The sequence below is a fragment of the Pogoniulus pusillus genome, chromosome 1 (genome assembly GCF_015220805.1).
Source record: "Pogoniulus pusillus isolate bPogPus1 chromosome 1, bPogPus1.pri, whole genome shotgun sequence".
Lineage (NCBI taxonomy): Eukaryota > Metazoa > Chordata > Aves > Piciformes > Lybiidae > Pogoniulus > Pogoniulus pusillus.
In genome coordinates this window covers 38,686,910-38,703,435 of record NC_087264.1, presented here as the reverse complement: position 1 = coordinate 38,703,435, position 16,526 = coordinate 38,686,910, and the positions used below count along the sequence as shown (strand labels likewise).

At 41.0% G+C, this 16,526-nt stretch overlaps 1 protein-coding gene across 3 annotated transcripts in view; it reads right to left on the bottom strand.

Annotated features, from left to right (window-relative positions):
* The window catches only part of LOC135178197 (signal recognition particle subunit SRP54), a 35,724-nt gene extending 19,450 nt beyond the window's left edge, over positions 1–16,274 (bottom strand). The window contains exons 1-16 of one of the 3 annotated variants that reach the window (XM_064148868.1): positions 16,137–16,274; positions 13,290–13,398; positions 11,758–11,849; positions 11,143–11,227; positions 9,264–9,368; positions 7,997–8,063; positions 7,858–7,915; positions 7,060–7,210; positions 6,151–6,299; positions 4,108–4,208; positions 3,907–3,993; positions 3,500–3,573; positions 3,192–3,300; positions 2,278–2,448; positions 1,733–1,828; positions 403–862 (exon numbers count right to left, since the gene is read on the bottom strand). In XM_064148868.1, the coding sequence (XP_064004938.1) occupies positions 771–862; positions 1,733–1,828; positions 2,278–2,448; positions 3,192–3,300; positions 3,500–3,573; positions 3,907–3,993; positions 4,108–4,208; positions 6,151–6,299; positions 7,060–7,210; positions 7,858–7,915; positions 7,997–8,063; positions 9,264–9,368; positions 11,143–11,227; positions 11,758–11,849; positions 13,290–13,367 (1,515 nt within the window). In that variant the 5' untranslated portion in view covers positions 13,368–13,398; positions 16,137–16,274 and the 3' untranslated portion in view covers positions 403–770. Of the gene's footprint in view, positions 1–402; positions 863–1,732; positions 1,829–2,277; positions 2,449–3,191; positions 3,301–3,499; positions 3,574–3,906; positions 3,994–4,107; positions 4,209–6,150; positions 6,300–7,059; positions 7,211–7,857; positions 7,916–7,996; positions 8,064–9,263; positions 9,369–11,142; positions 11,228–11,757; positions 11,850–13,289; positions 13,399–15,912; positions 16,076–16,136 lie in introns of those variants that run through there. The other 2 variants (XM_064148858.1, XM_064148878.1) reach the window with 2 other exon arrangements.
* Positions 16,275–16,526: the final 252 nt, after the last annotated feature.

The following is a 16,526-nucleotide window of genomic DNA, read 5'->3' as shown; positions in this document are numbered from 1 at the left end:
AATGAAAAGGGGGAAGTGTAGGAATGTGATGCAATAGAGAATAACAATGAGCTTCAGGATGCCTCCCATAGGAGAGAAAAAGATAGCAGGACATCTGGCACAGGGAAAAACAAGACATGATGTATGTAAAAGGTGGGGCTGCATTCACCTAGATTATGCTGATGATTAAGCATATGCTCTATGCTCAAGACTATATAAGCAGAGGCAAAACCAGCAATAAAGGTCTCCAGCTGGATTCACATTAATTGTGTGGACTCCGTAGGAGTCTGCAGACATTGACTTACTCTTATAGTACATGTGCTAAACAAGAGTTACAACAGTCATTAGAAACAAAACAAAGGGAATCTCATCACATGATGATAGAGGACAGTTGTGAAAGAACTCAAGAAACAAGTCACTCCCTTCTTTACAGCCGCCCATTTATTTTACAGTATATTTGTGACATTTTATGTTACTATAACTGAAGACCAGGGTTGTTTACAAATATAATGGCTGTCACGTTGATGTAAACAATTAAAAAGTGTCTCTAAATATTAAAATTTTACATCATGATTTTGTTTTAAGTTGAATTACTCTTTGTGTCATCAGGTATAAGTGGAGAAGAACTAATTTAAGCAAAAATAGTTTGCAGAAATTATATGTAGAAACTGAGAAGCCTGAATAAGATTTCAAAAGACCACTCCCTTCATCACTGTAAAAAGGAAGAAAGTGAATTTGTTCACTGAAGTCGCAATGAAGAGTCAATCAAGTCCATTTTTATTAAGGCTTCTTTACATATTATTGAATCCCATCATGCCTTTCATATTCCCAGCCGCACCTTGTTGAAATTGCCTCATCATTGACTGCAATCCTGCCATGCCACCTGCAGAAAATAAGTGAGAACATAGATGTGTTAACTCTGAAGTGCAGCTATCTTGCTTCTGAGGCCTCATAACAGCACACACACTATTTCAATAATACACAAGTGGCAAAAGCACAAAACTGTCAAGTAAATTTTACATAGCTATCAAAAATGAACTGAGTAATTCATGTCCAAAATTCAAAACTAATTTACACAGTGCTGAAACTCTAAAGGCAAAAAAGAAACTAAAAGCCAGGATTAAAATATTTCTTCTCAATCTCTTGATGCTACAGTTTGGACATATTTGAAAACATATTCCAAGCTTTTAAAAGAAGTTACCATCTGATGAAAAGATTTGAGGAAAACTAAAGAATATCTGTCTGGTGAACATTTTCCTTCCCAGTATGTTCCCATTTACTGGGAATAAGGTCTGCAAAACTCCAGGCTTCATGTAGGTTTTAGAATGACCCAGAGGAAAAAAAAAACCTTGAGGGAATGACCAATTTGCTTAGTAAAGGTCCAGTACTGGAGTTTTTATTTAAAGATGCTCTTGTCAAATTTGAGGCAAAGCTTGGAAAGGAAGGAAAGTTTAGAAGTTTAGAAATAGATTTGTTTTACCATGATTATGTTTCAAGTTTTTGCATCACTTTTATCAGACACCACTCCAAATGCTCAGTATGAGTGTTGAATGCAAACAAAGAGACTGTACTTAGCAGTGCTTAATCTAAAGTGTTCACAACACATAGACTAAACTTTCTGGTTCTTCTTAGAAAGCCCAGAAAGATGCAATACTGTATATATAATACACACATTCTCATTTCATCTTACATTTCAAGTTCTTTCACTGTAACTGGGAGTCCTGTGTTGAAGTTGTAAAAAGCCAACACATACCCATATGATGAAGAACTCTTGGATCCATCATCTTTGCCATCTGCTGGTTCAGTTTGGCCAACTGTGATGGGTTTACATTCTTTGACATATCACCACCTTAAAAAAAAATAAAAAAGAAAGAGAAAGGAAAATTCTTAAAACAACTGATTATTATATGAGGCTAAAAATAAAACATATTTTTACCTGCTAATTTTCAATTCGAACCCATCCAAGGCCTCAATTCAAACCTTACATCTGCCACTTAGAATTACTTTAAGGATTGGTCCCTGCACCCCCCGTAACAGACTGAACTGTCAGTATTGTACTAGTAATAAAGTCTATATTAATAAAGCAAAACTTCCACTGCTAAGTTACAGCATAATGAAAAACAGCTTGGCTTTTACCAACTACATAAAAGACTTCAAACATTATGACCTGCAACTTACTCTCTCCTCTGTCAACATCTAATTGACATTTGCACACATCCTCTCTATTTACACATCAAGTGACCTCCCCACTGAGTTAATAAATGTGTTTGTTTGGGGGCTTGGTTGGTTGGTTTTTACCTTTGAAAAGCCCTTTGATGCCTCCCATCTTTTTCACCATTTGTGCAAACTTAGTGTATTGGGTCAAAAGCTCCTGAACATCTCTGGTAGAAACACCTGAACCTCTTGCCACTCTTTGGATTCTTCCTGGCTGCTTACTGAATACTTTGGCACCATCTGTACTGTCAAGCTCTGCAATTACAGCATGGGAAAGAAAAAAAAATCATTCGGTTACTGATGTTAAAATCTGTTTTATGTGGCAGAAAACTTCTCATTCTTGGGAATCTAGTTAAGCCAGAGGACAAAAAAAACTAGTTTTAAAAGCAACAATACAGATTTTTACATGGAGGTATTCTCTAGAATATTACAGTACTGAGAAGCTGTTATGTTCATGTGTTAATCATCAGAATAGAAAAAGATACCTGAATAAATTATGCTCTCAACACAGTTGGTCTTAAACCATATTAATGGGTTTAGCACAAGTAAGAGCACACTTCTCCTGCAAGAGTTTCAGAAGAATTTCAAAGACCAGTCACCAAATAAATTTGCAGGTAGGTGGAAAGAAAAATAGCAATGACAGGTAAGCTGAATGTAGCTTTTTAATTTGCAAGTATAGTGTCAGTAATTTAAGCTGTAGTTACTGTATGAAAAAGAAAACCACTCTAGTAAGTCTTTTGCAACAGAATGCTTTAAAATTCCTTCTATTCTACACAAGACAGAGCAGCAACAGGGAATTATTAAGGTACCTCTAAATAATTACTTATTCAGAGAGTTTGAGACACATGTACTCTTTGCCATTTTAACAGGGAAAAATGCTCCTCATCGTTTTCCATCATGGTAGATGCTGCCTTATGTCCAACTGGTTTCCAAAAGGTCTCTGTCAAGTAAGCTTGCCCAATAATGGAAAAAAAAACAATGGCTCAAGTTTGTCTTACCCTGGTCATTCATACTGTCCATTATAGTCATCAGTTTCTTTAGCCTTGCCATTGATTCCTGTTCATTGCCTTTACTCATGAAGTCAGTTCCAAACCCAGGGATCATACCCTGATTTAAAAATGGAAAACAAAAGCTGAGTCAGAAGGAGCAAAGCTAACTTTAAGCATTCTTTCAGTAGTTACATACTGCAGCAGACAAATCATTTCACCTTTTTGAAAAACAAGCAGAGACTCCAAAACCAGTTTTAACTTCACAGCAGAAGTTTATCAAATGAAAGTCTGATAAAATCATTTTTGAGAGTACTAACCAAGATCTGACTGAACGGTCCCATTTTCATGATGTTTTGGAATTGTTCATACATATCTCTTAATGTAAATTGACCTGGAGCACAACAAAAAAAAGAGGATTAGCAGAATTCACACTGGTAATTTCAGTCTTACTGCCCTTCCTCAATTATTCTTTACATCTACCTGATAAATACTACACTGCATAGATAAGTACATAAATAAGTATCTATTAACATGGCTAAACCATTTTAGATGGTAGTTGACAGACTTATCACTCACAAGCCATTGCTCCATTTACTTGCCTCACTATACATGAGTTACTTATCTGTACACATAGCAAACTAGCTCAGTGATCAACATCGCAGAGAGTCTGCCATGATTAGGTCACAGCAGGACACTCAATATCCAGGCCTTGGGAATAACTTACCATGTTTGAGCTTTTCTATGAGTGCTTCATTATCATCCAGTTTCAACTCATTTACTTTATCTATCAATCCTTCAATATCACCCATACCTGGAAAACAAACCAACCAACCAGCTCTGAAGTTAGCATTAAAGAAAAATCATATTTTGACTTTCAATATCCAACTTAAAATGTCTTTTAAGTACAATTGTACATAGCACCTACCAAGAAGCTTGCTGATGAAAGGCTGTGTTTTAAAGGGTTCGAAGTCATCTATGTGTTCACCAGTTCCAATAAAAATAATAGGGCTCTTTGTGGCAGCAACTCTGCAGTAAAATACATTCCATGAAATGGTCTCAAGAACCACCCTTTTTGTACCATCTATTAATATAATGAGCTAGGCACCATCAACACAATACATCCTCTCTGAAGTACTTTTCTTACTCCTCAAGCATTTTGGGTGAGACTCTGTGACTAGCTAACAAGATGTGTCTCTAATTACTACTTTCTAAAATACAAATTCTGCTTTGAAAATTCAGCAGAACTAGAAGTTGCTTAGTTTCATTGCTGAGTTTAAGAAACATGAGAGGAAAGAAAGAAGTCATCTCAACTATATTCTGAAGAGTCAGATTAGACAGACATTGATTATTTTTTCTTTAAGGTACCCTCCTACAACAGACATTGTCAACATTGGGAAATACAAACTGACTTAAGACTTCATAAAAATCAGAAACTTTTTTTCACCAATCAACCAGTGGCACTAGCTTTTAGATGAACTCAGCATAGAACAAACAGAACAGACCTAAGGCATACAAGTGTGTGACAACTGCAACAAGCTTTTGACATTCCCATTTTGCTCTGAAGTTTAGTTTTCCCTCACTATGCTATAAGTAACCACAAAATAAATGTGGCAGTTTAAGAACTAACACTTAAAACTGAAGTCAGACAGTGATTTATCAAGCTGGTGTCAGTTAACTTTGACCATTTAGACAAATCATCTCAGCTTCATAAAAGCTGTACCATTCAAATGTAGCTGGAGACTAGTCTGACATGCCATCATGTAAGTCATATCAAACAAAATGTAACATTGTGTGCCCAGGTGGCCAAGAGAGCCAGTGGTATCTTGGCCTGCATCAGGAATGGTGTGGTCAGCAGGAGCAGGGAGGTCATTCTGCCCCTGTACTCTGCACTGGTTAGACCACACCTTGAGTACTGTGTTCAGTTCTGGGCCCCCCAGTTTAGGAGGGACATTGAGATGCTTGAGCGTGTCCAGAGAAGGGCAACAAGGCTGGTGAGAGGCCTCGAGCACAGCCCTACGAGGAGAGGCTGAGGGAGCTGGGATTGTTTAGCCTGGAGAAGAGGAGACTCAGGGGTGACCTTATTGCTGTCTACAACTACCTGAGGGGTGGTTGTGGCCAGGAGGAGGTTGCTCTCTTCTCTCAGGTGGCCACCACCAGAATGAGAGGACACAGCCTCAGGCTGCGCCAGGGGAAATTTAGGCTCGAGGTGAGGAGAAAGTTCTTCACTGAGAGAGTCATTGGACACTGGAATGGGCTGCCCGGGGAGGTGGTGGAGTCGCCATCCCTGGGGCTGTTCAAGGCAAGGTTGGATGTGGCGCTTGGTGCCATGGTCTAGCCTTGAGCTCTGTGGTAAAGGGTTGGACTTGATGATCTGTGAGGTCTCTTCCAACCCTGATGATACTGTGATACTGTGATTCTAGTCAGTAGAGCCTGTCAAGGTACAGCACATGGGAAGTCCATGAAGAGAACCTGAGGGTATGACTGCAGGCATTTTTTACTGCATTGCTAGACACTGGCAATACAGAAGTTTGAGTTTCATTGCAGTTTTAAAGTCATTGGATATGACTAGAATTCTTTGCCCCTTGCAGAAAAAAAGTCTTGGCTATTAAGTGAGAAGCAAAATTTTTCAGGTAAGCTGTACCCATTGAGTTCAAAATTGTGTTTTTGGTAAAAACTCTTGATATGCAAAATGCAGCAAATAATTGCTTGCTGCTGATTTCAGAAGACAGAAGTCTGACATGTGACAATACACACTTCTGTACCGAAAGTGCCTTGTAATACCCGATTCTGACCCATGTTAAATATCAATGGGTGACCCTATCCACCAGAAGTAGGATAAGAATATACTTGTTACTGACTCAAATCCCAGATTCTATGCAGTGTGGCAACAGCACTTTCGCAGGCAGGTTTCTGTGAGACACTAAGATGTTTCACGGCTGCTTATGTGCTGTTATACCACAATACTTACGCACTAAGAGCACCACCTCCTTTGGCGTGTCCATCAAGCTTAGTGACAATAACAGAAGCTACATCTACTTTGTCTTTGAAAGCTTTAGCTTGAGCTTCACAAGCTTGACCAATGGAAGCATCCATCACATAAACAATGTTGTCTGGTTGCTAGGAGAAATAAGATATCACGATATAGTAAATAGTAATTTCCTGGTTTCTACAACAGTGTTTGTGCACTGCATCAGTAGCAGAACTTACTCCAGTAACAGTATGTAAGGGCCGTGCAGTTTAACACAAAAGGACTATTTGAAAACTGATGCTGTATTACTATCCAACTTATCTACAACAACATTAAGAGTTTAATAGGTTTACAGTTATTACTTAAGCCATTTTAGCAAGTATCTGAGCCAATAAACTAATTACCAATTCAGCAACAAGCAACTAATAGCTAATAATGTTTTCCATTTGGTTTTACATTAAGAGCTGTAAGACATCCATTCCATCCAATAGCTGGAGTTGCAGGACAATATGACACTTTCTGCAAGACCACAGAATCAGACTTGTTAAACCCATACAAGCAGCACCAGCTTCATTTACATATCAAAATTATCCAATCATCTTGTTTCAGAAGATGAAAATTTAGCAGAGGAAACCACATCAGACTGGCTCTCTTATCTAGTTCAGCAATGCACAGATCCTAAAAAAAAGTTGAAGCAGGAACAGTAGTCTAGTTACCCTTGAATTACAGAACTATCAAGCAGTGATCAGCCCATTTTTACTCATACCCATTTGTAATCTCTAATCTAATCTAAGGGTGAAAGCAATGACATATTCCAGAGGAGCAAAAGCCACATACAAAACTATGAGATAAATGAATTGTAGACAAATTACTGTAACAGAAGCTATTGTGCTTCTTGAAACTACTCACTATGGCATTAGCAACTTGTAACATTTCTTCAAACAGAGAATCTTCCTGTTTGTGACGTCCACTTGTGTCAACAATTATTATTTCAAAGTTTTCATTCTTAAATTTCTCAACACCTTCTGAGGCAATAATTACAGGATCCATTTCTGTGTAACTGATCACAAGGAGAAACACATCTATTACACATACATGATTCTTTTTTCCCCTCAAGAGACCAGATTCAAACTTTCATCACTTAACTGTAAATCTGTTTTTCAGGTAGGACTTTCCTCTTACATCAAGCAAGAGCTGATTAAAAATGTCTTCCTAAGCCCTTTGTCCTTAGCATTCAGTGAACTGCAGCACAAAGGACCCTTGCTGAAGACTGCATTAAGTTCTACCAGCCCTTCTGTGAAAGATTTAACTAAACACCTAGACAGCACAGCTCCTGTGAAGCTTCAGGAAAAGCTATTTTAGTTTCAATGCTGCCCCTGCTTGACAATAAAAATTAAGGGTCCAATCTGCAAAGATGCTTTGTGAAAATCCCAATGTGTCTGTAGAGCAGTTTATAGGCCTTCGCCCAAGAGAATGTTCTAGGGAATTAACCCAGGTGCCTTATGTATTCTTACATTATCCCTACCTGCAACTACTGGCAGGCTGTATACTGAACTAGAGAAAAGTCTCACCTGATCAAAGCAAATATTGTAATAAAATCTATGTCATTAGGCAACACTGAATAGGGCTTAGTGTGAAGTGTTCAATAAGGAGCAATACATTACTGGAGCTGAATCATTCTCCAAAGTGATTCTGGAAGATGCTTACCTCCCATAAAAGGGAATTCTTGCTTTTGTGGCGTTTTGCTTTAACTGGTCAAAAGCACCTGTAAGAGAGGTATAATCAAGAAATTTTTTTTTTAAAGTCTGTAAGTGTTAAAGAACTGTATCACTGAAGACTGTATTACCTGCTCTGTATGTGTCTGCACATATTAAGCATGTCTTCCAACCTTTCCTTTGATAGAAGTAGGCTAACTGTGAAAAGAAATCCAAAACAAGTAGTTAGACCAAAATCCCACTACAAAGCAAGACAGTAACAGCTTAAGTCACTGAAGTACATACAGGGCACAAAGTCAATCCAGCCCTCCTAAAACTAAGACCCCTTAATTACACTGTAGAGGTATCAAATGGTAGCATCTGTTAATTGGCAAAGTATGATTTACAAGTAGTGATTAATGGCGAGATGAAATGCCTGCTTGACTGTGTCTCTGATTTGAGTTTCCCGAGCTAGGCATGACTGTAAACAGCTTCAGTTTCCATGTTATTAATTCCCAGATTCTGCTTGATGTTAGAACTATAGATAGGAGTAGTGTTTTGTTTCTCTCAGCAGTAGGTACTTAAGTACTGTAACAGCTACAACTTCCACAGCAATTTATTTCTGTAGTTCAAGGAACAAAGATATTTCCATTGCAAAGACATGGTTTAAAGCAATGAAATCCTTAGTCTCTTGCAAGATGCAGCTTCACAGGTACAATGTAAATACACAGAGCATTTGATTGATCTAAGATAAACTTCCAAAACGTAGGCCTGTCTACAGGAGCACTAAGAAAGTCATAGGAAAATCAGCAGTGATATATTTGATACTGCCTTTATGTGACTTTCACAATCAAATAGTTAAGAGCAGCAACAAAGATCAATCAGTCTTCTTCCATAGGGTAAATTTTCTTCCCAGCAACAATCATAAATGGCTTCAGGGTTACTTCAGAAGATTCTTTTTCAGCCTTAATAATACAAATCCAATTTTCCTCAATGAGTTCAGGACTGGAAGAGGTTTCACATCATCCATTCATATCTAACACCGAGGCCAGCTTCTGGTTGCCCCATACAGGTAATGGAGTGAGACAGGGTCTATTTATGGTACTAGTCTTAAACCCAGAAAGCACAGTATAGAAATAACTTCTATTGTCTATAATACTGTTTCATCAAGAGTTTAGTTTGAAAGACAGTCTTAAAGGAAGTTCTAAGACATAAATTACCTCAAAGCAGCCTTACTTTGCATATCCACCTCATCTCAGAAGCCCCTATCAAAACTATCCCTATTCTGTATCGGGCATCTTCCTAGTAATACTAACAGCACAGATGAACAAGAAAAATCCTACTAAAGGAGTCAAATTACCACCACCTCCCCGAGGGAAAAAAAACCAATGCAACACACACAGATTCGATGCAAGTTACCTTTGAACAAGTTGTTGTTTTACCACTTCCCTGCAAGCCAACAAACATTATAATATTCTGCTTTCCTTTAGTAGGCGTCCACGCTTTAACTCCAGGATCTACAAGCTAAAGAACAATGTACAATGGAAGTTGCATATCTCTATAGTTGTAGGTCCCTATAGTTTTATATTTAGTAGAACAAACTGATTTTTGCATATTCTAGTCTTAATTTGGGTTAGATGCTTGCTAATTTACAATGAGCAGCAACAGTACATTCAAGTTATTTATAGTATGTGGTGTTATGCATAGTAATTCTGCAGCAGTGTGCATTTCTTTCTAACATCAATACCAAAGTCAGGGTGGTAGGGCATGAGTGTAACAACCAACACAGAAACATGACCTCTACTCCACTATCACTGCTCAAGATCACAGAATCAGTCAGGGTTGGAAGGGACCACAAGGATCATCTACTTCAAATCCCCCTGCCTGAGCAGGGACACCATACCCTAGATCAGCCTGGCCAGAGCCTCATCCAGCCTGGCCTTGAATACCTCCAGGGACTGGGCCTCAACCGCCTCCCTGGGCAACCCATTCCAGGCTCTCACCACTCTATGGTGAAGAACTTCCTCCTCACATCCAGTCTGAATCTAACCACCTCCAGCTTCGCTCCAGGGTTCTGCACTTTGGCCACAACAACCCCAAGCAGCGCTACAAGCTGGGGACAGAGTGGCTGGAGAGCAGCCAGGCAGAAAGGGACCTGGGGTACTGGTAGATGGTAGGCTGAACATGAGCCAGCAGTGTGCCCAGGTAGCCAAGAGAGCCAGTGGCATCTTGGCCTGTATCAGGAACACTGTGGCCAGTAGGACAAGGGAGGTTATTATTCCCCTGCACTCAGCACTGGTCAGGCCACAGCTTGAGTGCTGTGTCCAGTTCTGGGCCCCTCAATTCAAGAGAGATGTTGAGGTGCTGGAACGTGTCCAGAGAAGGGCAACAAGGCTGGTGAAAGGCCTGGAGCACAAACCCTATGAGGAGAGGCTGAGGGAGCTGGGGTTGTTTAGCCTGAAGGAGGCTCAGGGGTGACCTCACTGCTGTCTACAACTATCCGAAGGGAGGTTGTAGCCAGGTGGGGTTGGTCTCTTCTCCCAGGCAACCAGCAACAGAACAAGGGGACACAGTCTCAAATTGTGCCAGGGGAGGTATAGGCTGGATGTTAGGAGGAAGTTCTTGCCAGAGAGAGTGATTGCCATTGGAATGGGCTGCCCAGGGAGGTGGTGGAGTCACCATCTCTGGAGGTGTTCAAGAAAAGACTGGATGAGGCACTTGGTGCCATGGTCTAAGTTGACTGGATAGGGCTGGGTGATAGGTTGGACTGGATGATCTTGGAGGTCTCTTCCAACCTGGCTGATCCTATTCCATGATTCTATTCTATAGTCAGAAAAAGAGAACATTGATACCCAGCCACCGCTCTGACCAAGCAGGAAGAGTGAAGAAATGCTCCATGAACTGCTGGACTGTCACGTAACACATCTGCAAAGCTTTAAGTACTTCAAATAAATCTTCAATTGGATAGCAAAGGTATGTTTCTGAGACAATCAAAGCTCCAGAACCTGGGACAAACCAACTCCAGAAGGTTATAGCACTACACTGTTATTTCATCTTTAAATTGAAATTGAAGAGTAACAACAGCTGAACTTGAAGCTCAAACTGAAGTTAGTCTGAGACATGCTCAGGTGTTTGTTTCCATCAGAAGAATGCTACTGTCTGCAATAGTAAGAATCCTTACAACAGAATATGTAATTGCAGGTACCTCACAACCTTAAAGCTTAGTTTGCTATTACACTGCTTCCACAGACCAAGTTGTACAAGAAAGGTGATATAATACTCAATTTTCAAGTCCTACCTTAACAAGTTCTTTAAAGACAGCATGCTGAATCATTTTTCTTTTGTTAAGGCCAGATGCCATTTCTTCAAGATCGATTGCAGACCTGAGTTTAGGAAAACCATGAAACACTCAGCATAACTTACAGGATCACTTAAACCTCATAATAAATTAAGTCCTTGCAACTGGAACAGCACTATCATTTGCCTTTTCAGATAGGATGTATTTAAGAGTCATGCACTAGAGATCCTACTTCTATATGGAGGACAAAAAACAGGTTTCTGAAACATACCCTTTCAGATTGGCATTTACTTGAATTACTCATGTGAAAATAGCCAAGTTAACAGTACTGGTCATGTACACAGATTAATTTGTACCCACCACAGAACATGGAGTTAAGCTGTCTAGGAAGTAACAAAACTTAATATACCATTCAATGGATGACAGCAACTGTTTGTTTTAAACTACTGCAAACAGCAGTAAGCAACCAGCTAAACCTAAGAGGTTCTTTTGATGGAACTGGCAAGATATTTAGTTCAAACACTATTTTCCTGTTAAGCTGGGTGTATCTAACAAAACCATATTACAGTTTTTACAAACATTAGCACTTCAGTATATTTTGATTATTTCACTTACTTGACATTTTCTCTGAGCTGCTTCACAAGTTTAATGTTAACATCAGCTTCCAGTAATGCTGTACATACTTCTTTTAACATAGCATTTAAAACCTTTGGAGCATAAAAGAAAAATGGCTTTACAATACAAAGGATTGACTAGGCCAGTACTAGTTCAAAATAATAGTCTTCAAGTGCATTTTAGAGATAATCAAGGCTTTTACAAATTAAACGTGTGCAATCCTATCATTATATTGACTGCCACCAAAAAAAGTCTACATATTTGCTCCTCTCTACATGCAATTCAAATTTGAAAGTGTAATACTAGAATGGGCTGCCCGGGGAGGTGGTGGAGTCGCCATCCCTGGGGCACTTCAAGGCAAGGTTGGACGTGGCACTTGGTGCCATGGTCTAGCCTTGAGCTCTGTGGTAAAGGGTTGGACTTGATGATCTGTGAGGTCTCTTCCAACCCTGATGATACTGTGAAAACTGTGAAAATAAGAGTTCTTGATCTGTTATTTGCACACTGTAAGTAAGAGAATGCTTTCTGTTGCACAAAGAACAGTAGCTTGCATGGTAGCAAGATTCTTAAACTGCCCTATGTGTATTCTCAGAAACAACTGTAACAAATCCACAAACCAACTTCCTAACACAGCACAATCTCTGGAAACAAAAGTACTCCTTAAATGCAAGATGGACACACTTCTATCGCAATTCTCAGTAGAAGCTGCACTGATACCCTGGAGTGGTACTTCTAAGCAAACATGCTTCAACTACTAAAATGAAGGAAGTGTCCTGAACAAAAAGTTTTTTTGACAGTAGAAGCTGAATAAATGGTCTCATTCGCACAACTTCAGCTCTTTCAGGAGAAAAGCTTCTAATGCTGGAAAAAAAATAATTGGGCTATACTTGACTCACTTCTCTCCCAGTTTAAGATTGATTAAAGCCTTTTCTCTATGCACAAGTTCCATTCCTACAAGTCTTGATAAGACTAGTTAATTTAAGCCACCTGCATTCCTACTTGAAAAGCATTTCTAGCAATTTACCTAGAGGCACTTCCTAACCATCACATCAGTTAGTTTTCCATCTCGCTTTTCAGTCCATGCAATAGAAAAATATTCTTCATTTCAAACTCAGTTAAAAAAAGACAAACCACACTATACCAAGCCCAATGTTTCCAGAACTTCACACAGCGTTGGCTTGAATATGAAGGCAGCAAACAAAACACCCCTCGTTCTACAGCTTTCAGCGGCCTAGAACACATCTCCACAGTCTGGCTGCAGGCACACAAATAAATCAGAGCGGTCTGCTCAGTCTTATGGCCTACTACTCACACAAACTGAGGCATATACTGCCTCTTTCAGTGCCACCACCTCAGAACACTGATCTCCCTAAGTACAGCCATTAGGGCTGGAAATCCTCTAGCTAGGATTTTTACTAGAAGGAAGAAACAATCCTCAGGTTAACATCAACCTACTTCAAGCTTCTTATCAGACTTCCAAAACAACTTTGTTTTCTAAACGTTACTGCTACCATATATGCATACCCACATACCTCTTCATTGATAATCGTAGCATTGCTCAGCGAGCGTAATGCTGAAGTTATTTTTCTTCCAAGATCTGCTAGAACCATTTTGGCAGCTTCAAGTACAACTCAGAAGAATCTGGAAAACAAAAATTAAATGTGAAACTATTTGAGGCTGAGTCTTCACAAATTAATTATTACAGCATATTTTGGTTTAGAAAATGTGCTTTGCAGGTTTGCTTCCAGAAAGAGCACAACTTTTAGAGTTATTTTTAGGCAATACTGGCCTGAATTTTAGTTTATCCTGATGGCCTACTTAAAAACACGTATCATGTGGCAATTAGGAAGCATCTCACTCTGCAATATTTGTGCCTGAAAAAGAGAGTCCAGACAGACTTCCAGACAGAATGCTGCTTTTTATCTTATCAGCAATAACATGCTACATAAAAGAACAAAATCAAGCAGAACAGTCCAGAAGCTCTACAGTCTGCAAGGACAGTATGATTAATGACAAAATATTTTGCTAGCAAAACTGAATGTTATTTATTGGTTCTATTTTGTCTGTCTTACACTAAGTTAAACTCAATTTCCCATTTTAGTAACCATATAAACATTCTTGCATTTTAATAAGCAAAATTCATATTGCATACTTAACAGCTTTGTTGGAAAAAACAGATTTTGGTTTCTTGTCCACTACAGAGAGAAATCATACGTATAGGCCTGAAACATACTGGAATCTAGTTAGCAAACCATAAAATATTAATTTCCAAAGGGTGTGCATAACCCAGTCAACATGATAAGCCACTCCACCTTCTATACAAGGTGGCAAAATACTTAGGAGAACACATTGCAGAAACACCCACCTAAAATCCTGAAAAAGGGGCAAACAAAAATTTGCTTAAAGCCCCAATTTGTTGCAACATCATAGTTACTGCTGAAATGGGGCACTTCTTGCTTACCTTCCAATTTCAGAGTTGTTTTCTCATACTCAGCTATAATCCCTGACTGAAACTTGAGTTGAGAACCTCACATTTGAGTTCTGCCCTTCAGAATTTAAAGCAAACTACCCCACAATGAAAGCCTCTGTAATCTAAGTGGCTGAATTTTCCCAGATTTTCAGGATGTCCCCCCCACTAAATGAGTAAAGAAAACAGACATGCAAGACTGGTCCATTTAGTAAAATGAAGAATACATCACTGGCTGTATTCTTAGCTTATTTAAGAGATGGCTCCCACCTGGGTAAGACATAAAGAAGCTCATTATATAAACAATGAGATTTAGTAACTGCACAGCCCCCCAAAAAACAAGTTTTACATTATGTTCATAAGTAAGTACAAAGATATATTCCAAAGTACATAAAGGAAGTCACTCATATAAGCCAACTGCTTTGCATAATTGAGAATTAACATTGTCCAAACTTGTTAGATTAAAAACAAACAAACAAACAAACAACAAAAATTCCCACACTGCACTAAAACCAACTGCCAGTCAATTCCTTCAATGTTCAGGGCACAATGCAGAAGGAGGTCAGTTTTAGCAAGAGGTCAGCTTGAATGGCAGGTAGCCAAAAGGGCATTAACAGTAAATGCGTTGCAGAACACATATATGCTGCATCCAAAGCATCTCTAGTTCTAAGAGAACTTTTTAGATTTGATGCAGCACTCCACAAACACACCAAACAGGTTTAAATCTGGCCAGGTCCCACAGTAAACAAGCCAGGCTCTATCAAGTGGGCCCCATGTTGAGCAAGGCCAGGAGCTCTGCACAGCCTGAGTTGCCTTCACCAAATTAAGCACATCCACACTGAGCTCCCAAGTTATCATTCTACTGCACAGAATCCAAGTACTTCTTCATCTTCTGCATTTCAGAAATAAAGCAGCTGGAGAAACAGTGAGGCTTTTATTAAGCTTTAGCAACCCCTGATATCCTGTGAGCCCTGAAGAGACTAACTGCCTATCCATCTAGTGTAACCAGAATTTATCAAGCTAAACTAGCAGTACTTTTTTAAGGCATAGAATTTTAAGAAGATAACAGCTTTAACATATATCAGCTGTTTAAGTCACTGTTCTGTAACAGCTGTTTAGAAAAGTAACAAGCAAAGGGGATAGGATAGAGTTTCACTAAATATAAATAGATATGTTGAGATCCACTGAAAATCTAACACCGTTTAATACAACTTACCAGCTTCCACCTTCTAAAATTACCTAACAGAGAGGAAGGCACTCTCCGAGACACAACACTGACTGGCTGTCCTACTTAGGGTCCGGCGCCCTTGTTTTAACGGAAAAGAGAAAACACATACCCGGCCCCGACTTTCCCCCTGTGCGCTGCCCACAGCCAACGGCCAGGCACTGGGCTAGGAAAGCACTCTATCGGTGGTACGGACAGTCGGGGCTTCCCTAGGAGCTCTGTCATCCCGGCTCAAAGCCGGGAAAGCAACGCCAAACAGCAGTTCAGTAGAAGAGAGTTCCCTGCCCGGCCCAGACACTGCCCCGCGCTCGGACTGCCAGAGAACAACCTCGCTGCTCGTTCTCCGGGACCGACAGAGCCCAGGGGGCTGCCTACCTATTGGAGCACCAAAGGGATTGGCCCGAAGGCGCCCACCTGGCCCCGAGAAGCTGCCGCCAGTCGCGGCAGCAGATCAAGGACTCACCAGGAGCGGGGCGCGGGGCCCGCGGCTGGAGCCCAGCCCACCACAACAAAGCGGCGCAGTGCTCCGTAGCCGTCACCGGCAACTGCGAGACGCCGCTGGCAACCGCCGCCCACCGACCAGACAAACGTCACCACTCGCCCTCAACTGCCGGGCTCAGCTCGCTTCCGCTTCCGGGACGCGGTCAACAGCTCCCTCATTAAGGTAGTCCAGGGGAAATGGCTTACCCGCGACCAGCACCGACAGGAGCTCCGCCGCGCCAGCTTAAGGACGGGCAGCGCAGCGCAGCACCAGCAGGGGAACAGGGAGGACCTCCCCCGCGGAGTGCGCATCAAACAGGAAGGAGGCACCAGGCACTATGCCAGGCCACTATGCAGGCCGAGCAGACGGAGCATGCGCGGAGGGAGGGCCTGTGACGTTCGGGCTGGGCACGCTTGCACCCCTCCCTGCGGGCGGTGGCGCCGTCCGCATGCGCACTGGTGCGCGGGTGTGCGTCGCCGCCGCCGCTCGTGGGGGCGGGGCTGCCTCCTGGCGCCGGCTCCCGGGGCGCGCGCGCGGCGGAAGGCGGTAGGCAGTCCGCGCAGGCGCTCCGGGGCTGTCCCCCACCCGTCACACGG